The sequence below is a fragment of the Microtus oregoni genome, unplaced genomic scaffold (genome assembly GCF_018167655.1).
Source record: "Microtus oregoni isolate MIOR12 unplaced genomic scaffold, Mior012 000004F_ref0000308, whole genome shotgun sequence".
NCBI lineage: Eukaryota > Metazoa > Chordata > Mammalia > Rodentia > Cricetidae > Microtus > Microtus oregoni.
In genome coordinates, this window is record NW_024543063.1 from 11,101,153 (window position 1) to 11,114,914 (window position 13,762).

Here is a 13,762-nt window from a genome sequence, read left to right on the forward strand (position 1 = left end):
CTTCCTTTGAGCAGGGCATATCTAGATTGGGTTGCAAAGGAATCTTGCCTTAGTGAGATGTAAGGAATTCTTGAGATAAATAATACTTCATTTTCTGGGCCTTGGTCATAACAGTTACCCAGAACCTTACAAAAAAAAAAAAAACCCACAAAAAACCCAACCCTACACTCTGGAGGCAGAGGCAGGTGGATCTCTGAGTTTGAGCCCAGCTTGGTCTACATGAACTAGTTCCAGGACAGGCTCCAAAGTTACAAAGAAATCTTGTCTCAAAACAAAACAAAACCACACACACACACACACACACACACACACACACACACACCAACAGCCTCAGCAACAACAACTATAGCAACAACAAAAACACCAACCCTATTGGGATATAAATGGCCCCATGAAACATCTATTGATTGATTGCTACAAGGTTTCACTATGTAGCCCAAGTTGGCTTCAAACTTGCAATCCTCCTGCCTCTGCCACTGTCTCCTCAGTCCTGAGATCTGCAGGTGTGAGCTGCTGGCCTAGCCCAGGAGGCGTGTACAGATGAGTAACATCTCAAGAGCTGGAGTGTTATGCCTCAAGTTACCCTTAGTGAGCTCAAGGAACCAGAGCTTCCTAGTCTTGCATACAGGAAGAATCACCTTGGTTTTTGACCAGGCTTCAAGAAGCAGGTAAAACAGGAAGAAATGGACATGCCAAGGACATAGGTAAGTTTTCTCACTACCTCTTGTTTGTCTTCCAGTACAAATTGCTCTTAATTGAGCAGTGTCCAAGAATGTGATTGGACCAAGTTTGGTGATAGCTGTGTGGTGGGGGTGGTAGGCTACCCGCACTGGGGGGTGGTGCTCAGTGTGAGACACTGTCATTCATGATGCTGAAGTCCTAGATATGTCCAGGGTAAAATCCCCACTCCTCTTTCCTTCCACCCCGTGGTCCCATAGGAAACTCCCTGTGCTCTGTCTGCTCTTTCCACATGACCAAACTGGAGCCCAGCCTTGGCTGTAGCCTCAGTGTGTTCCACAACAGCGCCCCCTGAGCTGTGTGGGTTCTGCTCTCAGTTCCTCTCTGTTTAGACCTTCTTGGACTTGTGACCTAGTCCTCCATTTCTATCAAAACCAACTGAAGCCAAAGAAACAAATGTGCTTTACTCTCTCCCAGATCACATATGTTAAGGAAGGAGCTGGTGGTCTGGCTCTGGATTCCTGCAGGTACAGTGCAGATGGGAGGTAAAATGCCCTGGTGAAGTAGGACTCAACTGGTCTTCTCTCTTCCAGACATTTTGTTTAAACTTTAAATATCCACTTTTTAAAACGAGTGATTTATTTTTATTTCCTGTGCATTGGTATTTTGTCTGCAAGTATGTCCGTGTGAGGGTGTCAGATACTCTGGAGGAAGAGTTACAGGCAGCTGAAAGCTGCCATTGGGGTGCTGGGAATTGAACCCCGGTCCTCTGGAAGAACAGAGAACTCATAACTGCTGAGCCATCTGTCTAGCCCAGGTCTTCTAGTGTTAATGGCCACCTAATATTAACAAAACTGAACACGGACCATTTAAAATAATAATGTAGCCACAACCACCACATGGTATTTTAAACTATTTCGTTAATAATGCTATCATCCTAAGAGAGAGAGGTTGTCAGGGTATGGGTGTTGGGATTTCTCAGGGTATCCTCAGGTGTCGGGATGACTGTGAACAGTGTACCAGGACCCCAAACCCTGGGTCAGGGCTCTTGTCTAAGCATGCTGCATAAAGCACAGAAGGGGGCAGGGGGTGTGATCCTGCCAGTGTCAACCTTCCCTACTCCAGGCCTCCTGAGAGAAGCTACTTTTCTTTTTCTGTCCTCTTTTTAATGTTACTGTTTATTTATTTGCAGAGATAGGGTCTCACTCTATACTCTACTTGCTTGGGGCTCAGTATGTAGTCCAGGAGAGAGCTTATTTATTTTCCTGAACATAGTTGTCAGACATTTACCTTAAGTCAAACCTACCTAAGGTTTGGCATGACCAACACATTAATCCTGTCTCTGGATTAGGCAGGGAAGGAGAGCCTATCAGACTCATTCATGGGATGTGTATAGATGATGTTTGTGTCTAGGAGGGGTCAGTGGTTTCTGGATGCTGGACTGAGAATCGGCAAGGGAATTTATGAAGAAGCATGATTTGTGTAGCCTGGAAGGAACTCTGGAGAAGGGAACTTGATGGGTTATTTGAGAGATACACAGCCCACGGTGACAGCACTAGGCTGTTGATCTTTTAGAAGGACATTTGATGTCCTAATTACAAAGTAAGTCAGTCACTGTCAACCTTGGGCACTGCTTCTGCTGAAATAAGTAGAAAATTTATGGCTATACACATACATACATATGCACATATAGACATACAGTGAGATAGCAGGTTGCATGGAGGAAGAGGGGGAAAGGAAATCAAAGGAGAGGCAGGAAGGAGGGAGAAAAGGAGGAGGGAAGGAGGAAGGGAGAATGAACACTTATTTTAGAGCAGTGATTCAGTAATTTGTCACTCACAGGTGTTCATCCTGTTTTGTTTTATAGCTAATTCTGCCATCAGAAGTTCAGCAGAGGTTGTAGTGACCTTGTCTAACCACAGACACATCAAGTCACTTGTTAGTGGGGCTGTCATCTTTTGTCCCTTTCTCCAATATACTTTGGGAACTGACTAAATTGGGTATAATTCTCAATAATTACCATGGCTACAATAAGCAGTCAGAGAAGGAGATTTGTTACTGGAAGTATGTAATAAAAAGAATAAAAATTTACTATTGAAAATGTTTTGTTTTTAACCTTTTTTTTTCCAGCTTGTGTCCATTGGCATTTTGAAGTATCGAATTATGTATTTTCCAATTCTGTCTGTCTTTTCCCCTGAGAAAATAGAAAACAAAAACGAAACCAGATACTTCTAAAAGGTTGCAGCATATGTAGTAGTGCTTTTCAGACTTCCCACATAACTTGTAAAAAGTGTTTTACATAGTAAGAAATATATAGCCCATAGGTTTGTAATTACCAAGTCTTTGTTATTTAACCTGCTGTTCTGGCATTATGTCAATTTGACAAAAGCTAGAATCATCAGAGAGGAGAGTGCCTCAGTTGAGGAAATGCCTTCCTAAGATCAGGCCACACACAAGCCTGCAGGGCATTTTCTTAATTAGTGATTGATGGGGAGGGCCCAGCCCATTATGGGTGGTGACATCCCTGGGCTGGTGACCCCGGGTTCTATAAGAAAGCAGACAAATCAAGCTATGATGAACAAGGCAGTAAACAGTACCCTCCACGGCCTCGCTTCACCTCCTACCTCCAGGTTCCTGCCCTCACTGCTTTTGATGAGCTGTGATCTGGAAGTGTGAGTGTAATAAATCTTTCCTCTCCAAGTTGCTTTGGCCTTAGTGATTCATCTCAGCCACAGTCACCCTAACTAGGGCACCTGGGTTTACCCTGATGCCATTTTCGTGGCCTTGACCTTGATTCACTTAATTTACTCTCGCATTAACACAGAAATATCTTTAGGCAGTTTTGTTTGTATCCCAAGGGACACTGTGAAAATAATAATAATAATGAGAATTAACACTTTAGTGCTTGCTGAGTGCAAGGCATTGATGTGAGACTCTATGGTTTGGATTTTAAATATCTCCAAAAGCTTGTGCGCTTTGAGGTCTCCTATGTTCAAGCTACACCTAGTTCAGATCACTTATTGTTGCTTGTGGGTCAATATGTAGGAATCTCAGCTCCTTCTCCAGCACCATGTCTGCCTGCATACCACCATGTCCCACCATGATCATAGTGAACTAAACCTCTGAAATGTAAGTCACACAATGAAATGTTTTCCTTTGTAAGAGTTGCTGTGGCCATGGTGTCTTCACAGAACAGAAACCCCGACTAAGACAGTGTGTATGCCCCGTCACACCCAGCCTGACATGTTTTAGGAAATACAACTCTTATGCTGATAAGCATTAATTCTGCTTATCAGATAATTACCACTTCTACGACCATTAAAACCATTTTTTTTTCCTGCAGGAATTAGAAACCTTCTTTTTATGCCTGTTTACCAGTCCTCATTTATGGACTTCATCGTCTCTCTTTGTGTAAAACAGTCCCCGCAGTCTCAGATTAGCCCATGGTTTCTTAAAGCAGTCTGAAAAGCAAACCCATAAGGGCAATACACACAGACCACACAAAGATGAGATCTACTCTTTGGAACTGTGATAGAGTAGGTGAAGATACACGTGAAAGGAGGATCACAAGTTCGAGGCCAGCCTGGGCTACATGAGCAGGCTTGTTTGAAAGGGAACAAAGAAACAACATAGGAATTCTTACTTAAAACTGAACTATGTTCATAGCAGCATTGTTTGTCATAGCCAGAACCTGGAAACAACCTAAATGCCTCTCGACCTAAGAATGGATAAGGAAAATGTGGTACATTCACACAACAGAAAAAAATAATGACATCTTGAAATTTGCAGGCAAATAGATGGATCTAGAAAACATCATATTGAGTGAGGTAACCCAGACCCAGAAGACAATTATCATATGTACTCACTCATAAGTGGTTTTTAAATATAAAGCAAAGAAAACCGGCCCACAAATTACAATCCCAGAGAACCTAGACAACAATAAGGACCCTAAGAGAGACATACATGGATCTAATCTATATGGAAAGTAGAAAAAGACAAGATTTCCTGAGTAAATTATGAGCATGGGGACCATGGGAGAGGGTTGAAGGGGAGGGGAGAGGAAGATAGGGGAGCAGAGAAAAATGTAGAGTTCAATAAAATCAATAAAAAGGAATTCTCACTTAACTATTGAGAGAATTGCTCATGCTTTCTAATTAGCTTAAGATATAAAAAAGGTGAGAAATCTTGGGCTTATACAGCATAGATTAAAGGCTGTCATAGAAAAATCAACTTATTTATTATCTATCTCTATCTATCAATCATTTATCTATCTATCCGTCTATCCGTCTATCCATCCATCTATCTATCTATCTATCTATCTATCTATCTATCTATCTATCTATCATCTATCTATCTATCTTCCACCTGTATCTATCTATCTATCTATCTATCTATCTATCTATCTATCTATCTATCATCCGCCTATATCTATCTATCTATCTTTCTTTCTTTCTTTCTTTCTTTCTTTCTTTCTCTCCACCTACTGCCCTACCTATGTATCTATCTACCCACTTACCTAACTACCTATCTATCATCTCCCATTTCATTACTTTTAGGTAATATCCTTTACAGGCCCTTTTCTACTTCTGTCAATAAAATTGAGTTTTCTTGTAATTCCACAGATTAAAATTTTAAAATGCAAGTCTTCCTACAGCGAAGTAATTGCAGAGAGAGTTGAAGGGAAAGTCCCCGATGAATGGTGAAGGAGAGAGCACCCTGCTCCATAAATGGTCTGTAGAGATCTGCTCTGACGAAATGTTCAAGCAGACTCAGTGAGCGCTTAGGTCTTACTCTTTAGTAAAGCATGGGGTCTCATTTACTCATAAATGTATCAATTAGTTCTGTCCACCAATATGATTTTGTCACTGAAAGAGTGGTTTGAAAGGGTCTTACAATTAGAAATTAATGCTACTCCTCATGAAGCTAATTTCCAGAGAGACCCATAATTCTGGAAGATTTTATCTTTCTTGATAATTTTTGGCCATGACATATTAAGTTACTCTCAGGTCCCTAACCCATATAAACACCTGTAAGATTCTAACTACACCAGCGGCAGTGCAATTCTCTCTCACGCAGGCAGGTAACAAAATTACTTCATATTTCCTATGAAAATTCTCTCATGTGAATTCATCCCAGTTATCAGGTTACTGGAAAAATATTAATAGAAACACAGTTATTCAACGTATTCTTTTTAATGTATAGAAACAGTGTGTAAGTCTCTATTCTTCTCAAATGAATCTGCAAGATGAATGCAGCTCTAGAGGTCCCAATGGACTAAGTGGGCAGGGGGAACGAGTATTGAATTTATTTTAAAATCCGCCCTCAGCAAGTCATCAGGTCATCAGACTCTGAGCTCCCCTATCTTTTCTGTGTCTCTGTCAGGCGTCAAAGGTGGATGGAGTGGGGGGCTAAGGCAACATCTCCAGCTACTGCAAAAATAGCATAGGGAATGGTTTTCAGATTCTTTGTGCTGTTGTTTTTTTGGTTTTTGAGACAGGGTTTCTCTCTCTATTCCTGCCGACCTGGACATCAATCTGGAGACCAGGCTGGCCTTGAACTCATATAGATCCGCTTGCTTCTGCCACCTGAGTACTGGGATTAAAGGCATGTGCTACATGCCAGGATGGTTTCCAGATTATTATTTCACATTTGTACAAAGAAGCAAATTCCATGGGAACTAAAGTAATAATATTCGGTCTGTGTGTATGCCTGAAGGCCAGAAGAGGGCACCAGACCCCATTACAGATGGTTGTGAGCCACCATGTGGTTGCTGGGAATTGAACTCAGGACCTTTTGAAGAGCAGGCAATGCTCCTAACCTCTGAGCCATCTCTCCAGCCCAATGATTAGGTTCTTTACAAACACTCGAAGATCAAACATGTAACAATTTTTTTTTAATCTTCTGGTGGAAATGGCTACAACTACAGTATGAAACCTAGGACCCAATGGAGGGGGCATGGGCTGGCAGTAGATTTAAGTAATAGAAGTTCAGACTTCTAGAAGACAAATAATTCTGCTAACAAACTCACCAGAAAACCAAGAACTGGGACAAAGCTCCTAGTGATACCTGTGCTCTAGACTTAACACCATGTGACGGTGGAGGGGTCCCCATCACTGTGCAGCAATGTGAGGAAGAGGGGCCGTGCAGAAGCACCATGTTCCAGGGGGGAAGGGCAACATGTGAGCACCAGCGAGTGAAAGTTTTCCGCTCCACTAAAATGAAAGCAGTGAATACTGATAGTGTCCTCACACAGAGCTTCTTAAGGCGGCCCAACTTAGGGTGAACACGATCAACACACTTTACCTACAAGCATGAAAAGGAATCTGTTGTGCTGTAAATCAGTGCACAGTAGCAAAAGGTGTTCAATAAGCATTATTATATTAAAACAAAGAGTATGCAAAGACATTAAACGTGTTTGCTGACTAGATATGATCTTTTACCTTTCAAAGCAAGGAAATGAAATTATAGATTATTAAATTTATGCAAATAATGTCATTCCAAGCTATGTTAATATACACATTGATACGTTCTTGAAAGTACAGACCAGTCTTTAAGAAAAATTTACAAGCAGAATAAAAATTATAAAAATATAATACTTTGAAAAAATTAAATTGTCATTTTAAAAGACATCCATTTTGTCTTACTAAAGGTATAGCAAATAATAAATCATTTAGCATCAAATGAATTCATTTGTTACATGAAGATAAGAAAATTCCATGTGTGTTGACTTATTTTTTGACCATGCTTTCCCGAGGTAGAGTTGTTCTCAGCATATGTGGTATCTACAAAGCAAAGGAGGAGGTCAGAGAACTTTAAACTCTGATAAAAGTCACAAGCATTATGACAGCTTGTATCATAGCTTGGGAAACCTGGTGTGCGTGTGTGTGTGTACATACTACAGTAAGTATGTCACTGGGTGTAAAAGTCACAAGCAGTGCGACAGTTTGCATCATGCTTGGAAAACCTGGTGTGTGTGTGTGTGTGTGTGTGTGAGAGAGAGAGAGAGAGAGAGAGAGACAGAGAGAGAGAGAGAGAGAGAGACAGAGAGAGAGAGAGAGACAGAGAGACTGTGTGTAACATGCTCATATGTGTGCGTGTCGACACCTGAGGCCTGTATCCGGTGGCTTCCTCCATTACTTTTAACGTTATTTGTTTTCTGCGTCAAGGTCTCTCAGCTGAACTTGGAGCCTGCAACTGCATCGACTGGCTGGTGAGCAGCCCCAGGGACTTGCTGTGCCTGCTTTTCCGTCACTGGGATCACAGGCGGGTGCCATCATTCTCAGCTTTTAACCTTGGTCTCGGGATCCGAATCACAGGACCTGGTTCTTGATATGACCTGCTCATAGCCAAGTGAAGCAGGGAGTAGGCATCGGTTTGGGGTTCCTAATACCCTGCAGCTGCATGACTGTTATCTCACTTTCTGTGGATGAGCCAGTCTGATGGTCTCCGTGAACTACGGTCACATTCCACAGTGTTGGTTATTTCTAAGCCAACTCCATTCTCAGACCCCAGGGCAGACTTGTTGACCATGTTAGATGCTTGTAACTTTCCATTCTTGATTCCTAGGCTCTCAGGACACGCTTTGGGAAACATGTGCCACGAACATGTATCATTTCTAGTTCTACTTCTAACTGTGACTTGTAAAGAATTTTCATTTCGCCCCCTCCAAAGACCTTACTCCAACATTAGTGGCTCTCTACATGTCTACATCACTTTTCTCTTTTGTTGTCCAGATATCACTGGATATCTGTCACTCCTAGACGATTGTGAGAATCTCTGACTTACAGATGTAATTAATAATAGTGATAAAGAAACAATGCTGGGCCCAGATGATGTGCTTGACTTTGGAAGTGCTGAATTTGTAGTTGGAAGTTCACGAGAACCATTCAAGGAAAGAAGTCAGTGCCTTGGCTAAAATGCCCAGGCAATGAATTCAGAAATCATATCTTGTATTTAAAGACAGCTAGGTTGTGGCTGGTGACTTAAGCCCCAGGGGTGGATGAAATGCCCGGGTGATGCTTATTGTCATCTGGGTGAGTCATAGGAGCTACTATGGTACCATAGATCTTTACTCTGAAACTCTGGGGCAGCTGTCAGCCACACCTTTGTCCCCAGATGGCTTTGTGTCACCTCCATCTTGCCTCCCTCATTTCTTCTTTCCTCTCCTCTTTGCTGTGGACACCACCCCACCCCACACCTGTCTCACAGCATGCTCTCTAGCTTGTATGGCTCACATTTCTCATGCTGCTCTTTACCATCTCCTGCGTGTATCTTATTCTGTCTGCTTCTCTATGCTCATAATTCTGGATCTTTTATTATCTAGGTGACTTTGTTTCTACTTCCATCTCTGTCTTGTTAGGGTTACTGTTGCTATGATGAAACGCCATAACCAAAAGGAACTTGGAGACACATGGGTTATTTGGCTTACACTTCCACATCACTGTTCATCATGGAAGGAAGTCAAGACAGAAAGTCAAACAGGGAATCTGGAGCAGGAGAATGGATATGCAGAAGCCGTGGAGGAGCGCTGTTTAGTAACCTGCTTCTCATGAATTGCTTAGCCTGGTTTCCTAATGAACCCAGGACCATCATCCTTAGTTATATAAGTTCTGATACATTCATCTGAATGTTCTGGACTCCTGACTACCTCTTTGGATTCTGACCATGGAAACACGGCTTTCTTTCTCCTGCTATACACAATGGTCACTAATTGTGAAACACATGGGTTGCTAGATCTCAGTATTACCTTTTAAAAAACTCTTACAATTTATATATTACTTTCCTCTAGTAACGAGAATAGCAAGAGTTAGCCGGCCTTAAGTTCAAGGCTGTTATGATCTTGCTAAAAATACATTGAGATAATATAATATAATCTAACTAGGTGGTAAAGGACATCTATCAAAAACTATGCTAAATTTGACAAAGGTTGGTCAGAGTTTTTATTTGTGTCTATAATCACAATGCTAGGCTAGTTGTATTTTGAGTCTTTCACAATTACAAATAACCCTAGGAATATAGGATCTTTGTGTTACTAGGTATCTCACTCAAGTTCTATTGCTGTTAAGAGACACCATGACGATGGCAACGTTTACAATGAAAAACATTTAATTGGAGCTGGCCTACAGTTTCAGAGGTTTAGTCCATTATCATCATGGACTAATGGCAGCATGCAGGAAAACAGGGTGCTGGAGAAGTAGCTGAGAGTTCCTCATTTGGATCAGCAGGCAACAGAAAGAGATACTGAGCCTTGCTTGAGCATGTGAAACACCAAAGTTCACCCCCTAGTGACATACTTCCTCCAACAAGGCCACACCTCCTAATCTGTGTCAAGTAGGCAATAACCAAACAATCAGATATATGAGCCTTTGGGGGCAATTCATATTCAAATCACAACAGTAGGTATGTCAGTGTGTGTAAAAAATACCATTACTTTGCTATTTATTTCTCCCACATCAGCAACATATAAGTATGTAAATTTAGTTGATAGGTTTCAGCCTGTTAAACATGAGTTCATGGTCACTTCCTGCTTCCTACACTTTCTAAAATTAAAAAGGGGTTCCCAGGATAGCTGGATATATACCAGTCATAACACTGAGAATGAAATGTGTCTAGCCACAGTGGCCTTCAGTCATCGGATTGCTGACATCCTGAGGGCCAAGGCTGGGCGTCCTAATCTTCTACACCTGACCCACGTCTTAGGTATTCCCGAGATTCCTCCCCGGCACTCAGTTCAGGAGAGGAGCCACTGTGTACTCCTGAAGGAAGAAGGAAAAATCTTTTTTTTTGAAATTAGAATATTTTAATTAAAACCCCCATTGCTTGATTTTCATCACATTGCAGCTGCTGATTTTCATATACATAATGTGTGGTTATTTTTTCCCTCCTGCCTCTCTTTGAAAGATAGAAATACTTTCCAAGAAAAAAAAATAGTCGCTCTTTTTTTTTTTAAATACACACTATTGATGAAGTTACAGCTCATGATAACACCAAATACTCCAAACTAAAATAGCTTCTCCTATCAAACACACTTCAGGTTTATTTCCTATTGGCCCAAACTATTATGGGGCAACCCACTTGCACATGAGAACTTCTCATAGGTTATTCTGAAGCCTTGGGAGCCGAGCACATGTCTTCATCAGACAGAGCACAAATTCCTCTCCAAAACTTTAGTTAGGTTTCAACCAGCTGGCCTCTGGCCCCCAAGATGAATTGAGGTCCTACATATTTCTCTTCTTTTTCCTTGCTATGATACCACCCAAATATGATGCAAAACCAGCTTCTAAAACTTACAAGCAAGATAAAAAGTTATTTATGTTCATCCCTGTCAATCATCCACCAGTAAACGAACTCAGCACCTTTTATGCGGCAGGTGCTGTTTGAGAGGCTGGGTTTAATGAGCCAGGTAAAAAGACTGACGCCAGAAAGTTACATTCTCATTTAAGGTTTTACAAATAAATACACAGCATGTTAGCTATTGATCCAAGCTGAGGATATGGATAAAGGGGTCAGTCATACATGGATTGCTCATGGCGTACTTGCTTTTCTGGACTGGCTTTGCAAGGAAGACATTTTTTTTTTTATTGAAAAAAAATTTCCGCCTCTTCCCAGCCTCCCATTTCCCTCCCCCTCCTCCCGCCCCTCTCCCCCTCTCCCCACTCCTCTCCCCCTCCCTCTCCAGTCCCAAGAGCAGTCAGGGTTCCCTGCCCTGTGGAAAGTCCAAGGTCCTCCCCTGTCCACCCAGGTCTAGGAAGGTGAGCATCCAAACTGACTAGGCTCCCACAAAGCCAGAACATGAAGTAGGACCAAAACCTCATGCCATTGTCCTTGGCTTCTCATCAGCCCTCATTGTCCGCCATATTCAGAGAGTCTGGTTTTATCCCATGCTTTTTCAGTCACAGTCCAGCTGGCCTTGGTGAGCTCCCAATAGATCAGCCCCACCGTCTGAGTGGGTGGGTGCACCCCTCGTGGTCCTGACTTCCTTGCTCATGTTCTCCCTCCTTCTGCTCCTCATTGAGACCTTGGTAGCTCAGTCCAGTGCTCCAGTGTGGGTCTCTGTCTCTGTCTCCATCCATCGCCAGATGAAGGTTCTATGGTGATATGCAAGATATTCATCGGTATGGCTATAGGATAGGGTCATTTCAGGTTCCCTATCCTCAGCTGCCCAAGAAACTAACTGGGGACCTCGCCCTGGGCATCTGGGAGTCACTCTAGGTTCAAGTCTCTTGCCAACCCTAAGGTGGCTCCATAAGGGGATCAAGGGGATTCGAATTGGAAAGGAAGAAGTTAAACTTTCATTATTTGCAGATAATATGATAGTGTACATAAGCGACCCCAAAAACTCCACCAAAGAACTCCTACAGCTGATAAACACCTTTAGTAAGGTGGCAGGATACAAGATCAATTCCAAAAAATCAGTAGCCCTCTTATCCACAAAGGATATGGAAGCAGAGAGGGAAATTAGAGAAGCATCACCTTTCATGATAGCCACAAACAGCATAAAATATCTTGGGGTAACTCTGACCAAGGAAGTGAAAGATCTATTTGACAAGAACTTTAAGTCTTTGAAGAAAGAAATTGAAAAGGATACCAGAAAATGGAAGGATCTCCCTTGCTCTTGGATTGGGAGGATCAACATAGTAAAAATGACAATTCTACCAAAGGCAATTTATAGATTCAATGCAATCCCCATCAAGGTCCCATCAAAATTCTTCACAGATCTTGAGAGGACAATAATCAACTTTATATGGAAAAACAAAAAACCCAGGATAGCCAAAACAATCTTATACAATATAGGAACTTCTGGAAGCATTACCATCCCTGACTTCAAACTCTATTACAGAGCTACAGTAATGAAAACAGCGTGGTACTGGCATAAAAACAGAGAAGTCGACCAATGGAATCGTATAGAAGACCCGGTTTTTAACCCACAAACATATGAACACCTCATTTTCAATAAAGGGGCTAAAAGTATACAATGGAAGAAAGAAAGCATCTTCAACAAATGGTGCTGGCACAACAGAAGGAAAAATCTTGAATAGTTCTAGTCTGTGTTTGCCACAAAGCATAAGGACCTGAGTTCAGATCCCCAGTACTGTGTAAAAACCTGGGTGCAGCAGTGAGCATCTATGATCCCAGAGCTGAGGAGATATAGACAGGAAGGTCCCTGAAGTCCACTCACCAGCCACCCTCACTGTATCAGTGAGTTCCAGGTTCAGAGTGATACCTTTGTCTCAAAATGAGGCAGAGAGATCTATCTCTCTTCTAAGATGATATTTAACATTAACTCCCGGCATCTACACATATGCACAAATAGAAACCTGTATGAGTGTGTAGGAAGGCTCAATCCTGCCAAATTGAAGGGTAACTGGGGAGGGCTAGTCCTGCCAGCCTGTGAGGGAGAGGACGGGTAGGGTTAGGTAACCCTGCAGCCTGTGTGAGAAGGGTAGGACAGACCTGCAGTTTATTTGGGAGGCAGAGAGACAATGCTGTCAGCAGGCCAACCTTGCCTTTATCTGAGCTATTGGTCAAACTTGCTCCAGAAACTGTCCCCAACGCTGGAGCTGGGGCTGGGGCTGGGTCTGGGGCCAACTTTGCCCTGGTGGCTATTCTCTTCTGTCATTGTTTCTTAGACCTCATGCCCTTTCTGAGGTTATATGTGCACCATCTGCTTCCATTTCTGATTACTATGGAGTCTTGGGCATGGTGGGTGACAAAGCCAGTCTTTAAGATCTCAGGGCCCTAGAAATGTGAAATGAAGTGACCTTTTCACCCAGGATCAACTTATCAACTTCATCCTCTTTACTTGGGTGAAAACGGTAACCCTAGGGTTCATACAGCAGGACAGGTATCCAAGACAGAATCTGTGGAAGACTGTGGTCCAGCTAGCCTGGCATACATGCCAATCAACAAGAGGTTAAGTCTCAAACAAAGTGGAAGGTGAGGATAGGATGAGCATCTGAGGTTGTCTTCTCTCTCTCTCTCTCTCTCTCTCTCTCTCTCTCTCTCTCTCTCTCTCACACACACACACACACACACACACACACCCCTGTTTCTGTCTTGTTAACAATGGACGAGTAGATCCATT

At 42.3% G+C, this 13,762-nt stretch overlaps 1 protein-coding gene across 5 annotated transcripts in view; it reads right to left on the bottom strand.

The window, feature by feature from the left end:
• Positions 1-13,762, bottom strand: part of LOC121447209 (nuclear autoantigen Sp-100-like) — a 73,557-nt gene that overhangs the window by 21,179 nt on the left and 38,616 nt on the right. For 4 of the 5 annotated variants that reach the window (XM_041650338.1, XM_041650337.1, XM_041650334.1 and 1 more), the window contains exon 11: positions 2,795-2,872. The exons of the other annotated variant lie outside the window; for it this stretch is intronic. In XM_041650338.1, coding sequence (XP_041506272.1) covers positions 2,795-2,872 — 78 coding nt within the window. The remainder of the gene's footprint in view (positions 1-2,794; positions 2,873-13,762) is intronic. 5 annotated transcript variants of the gene reach the window in all.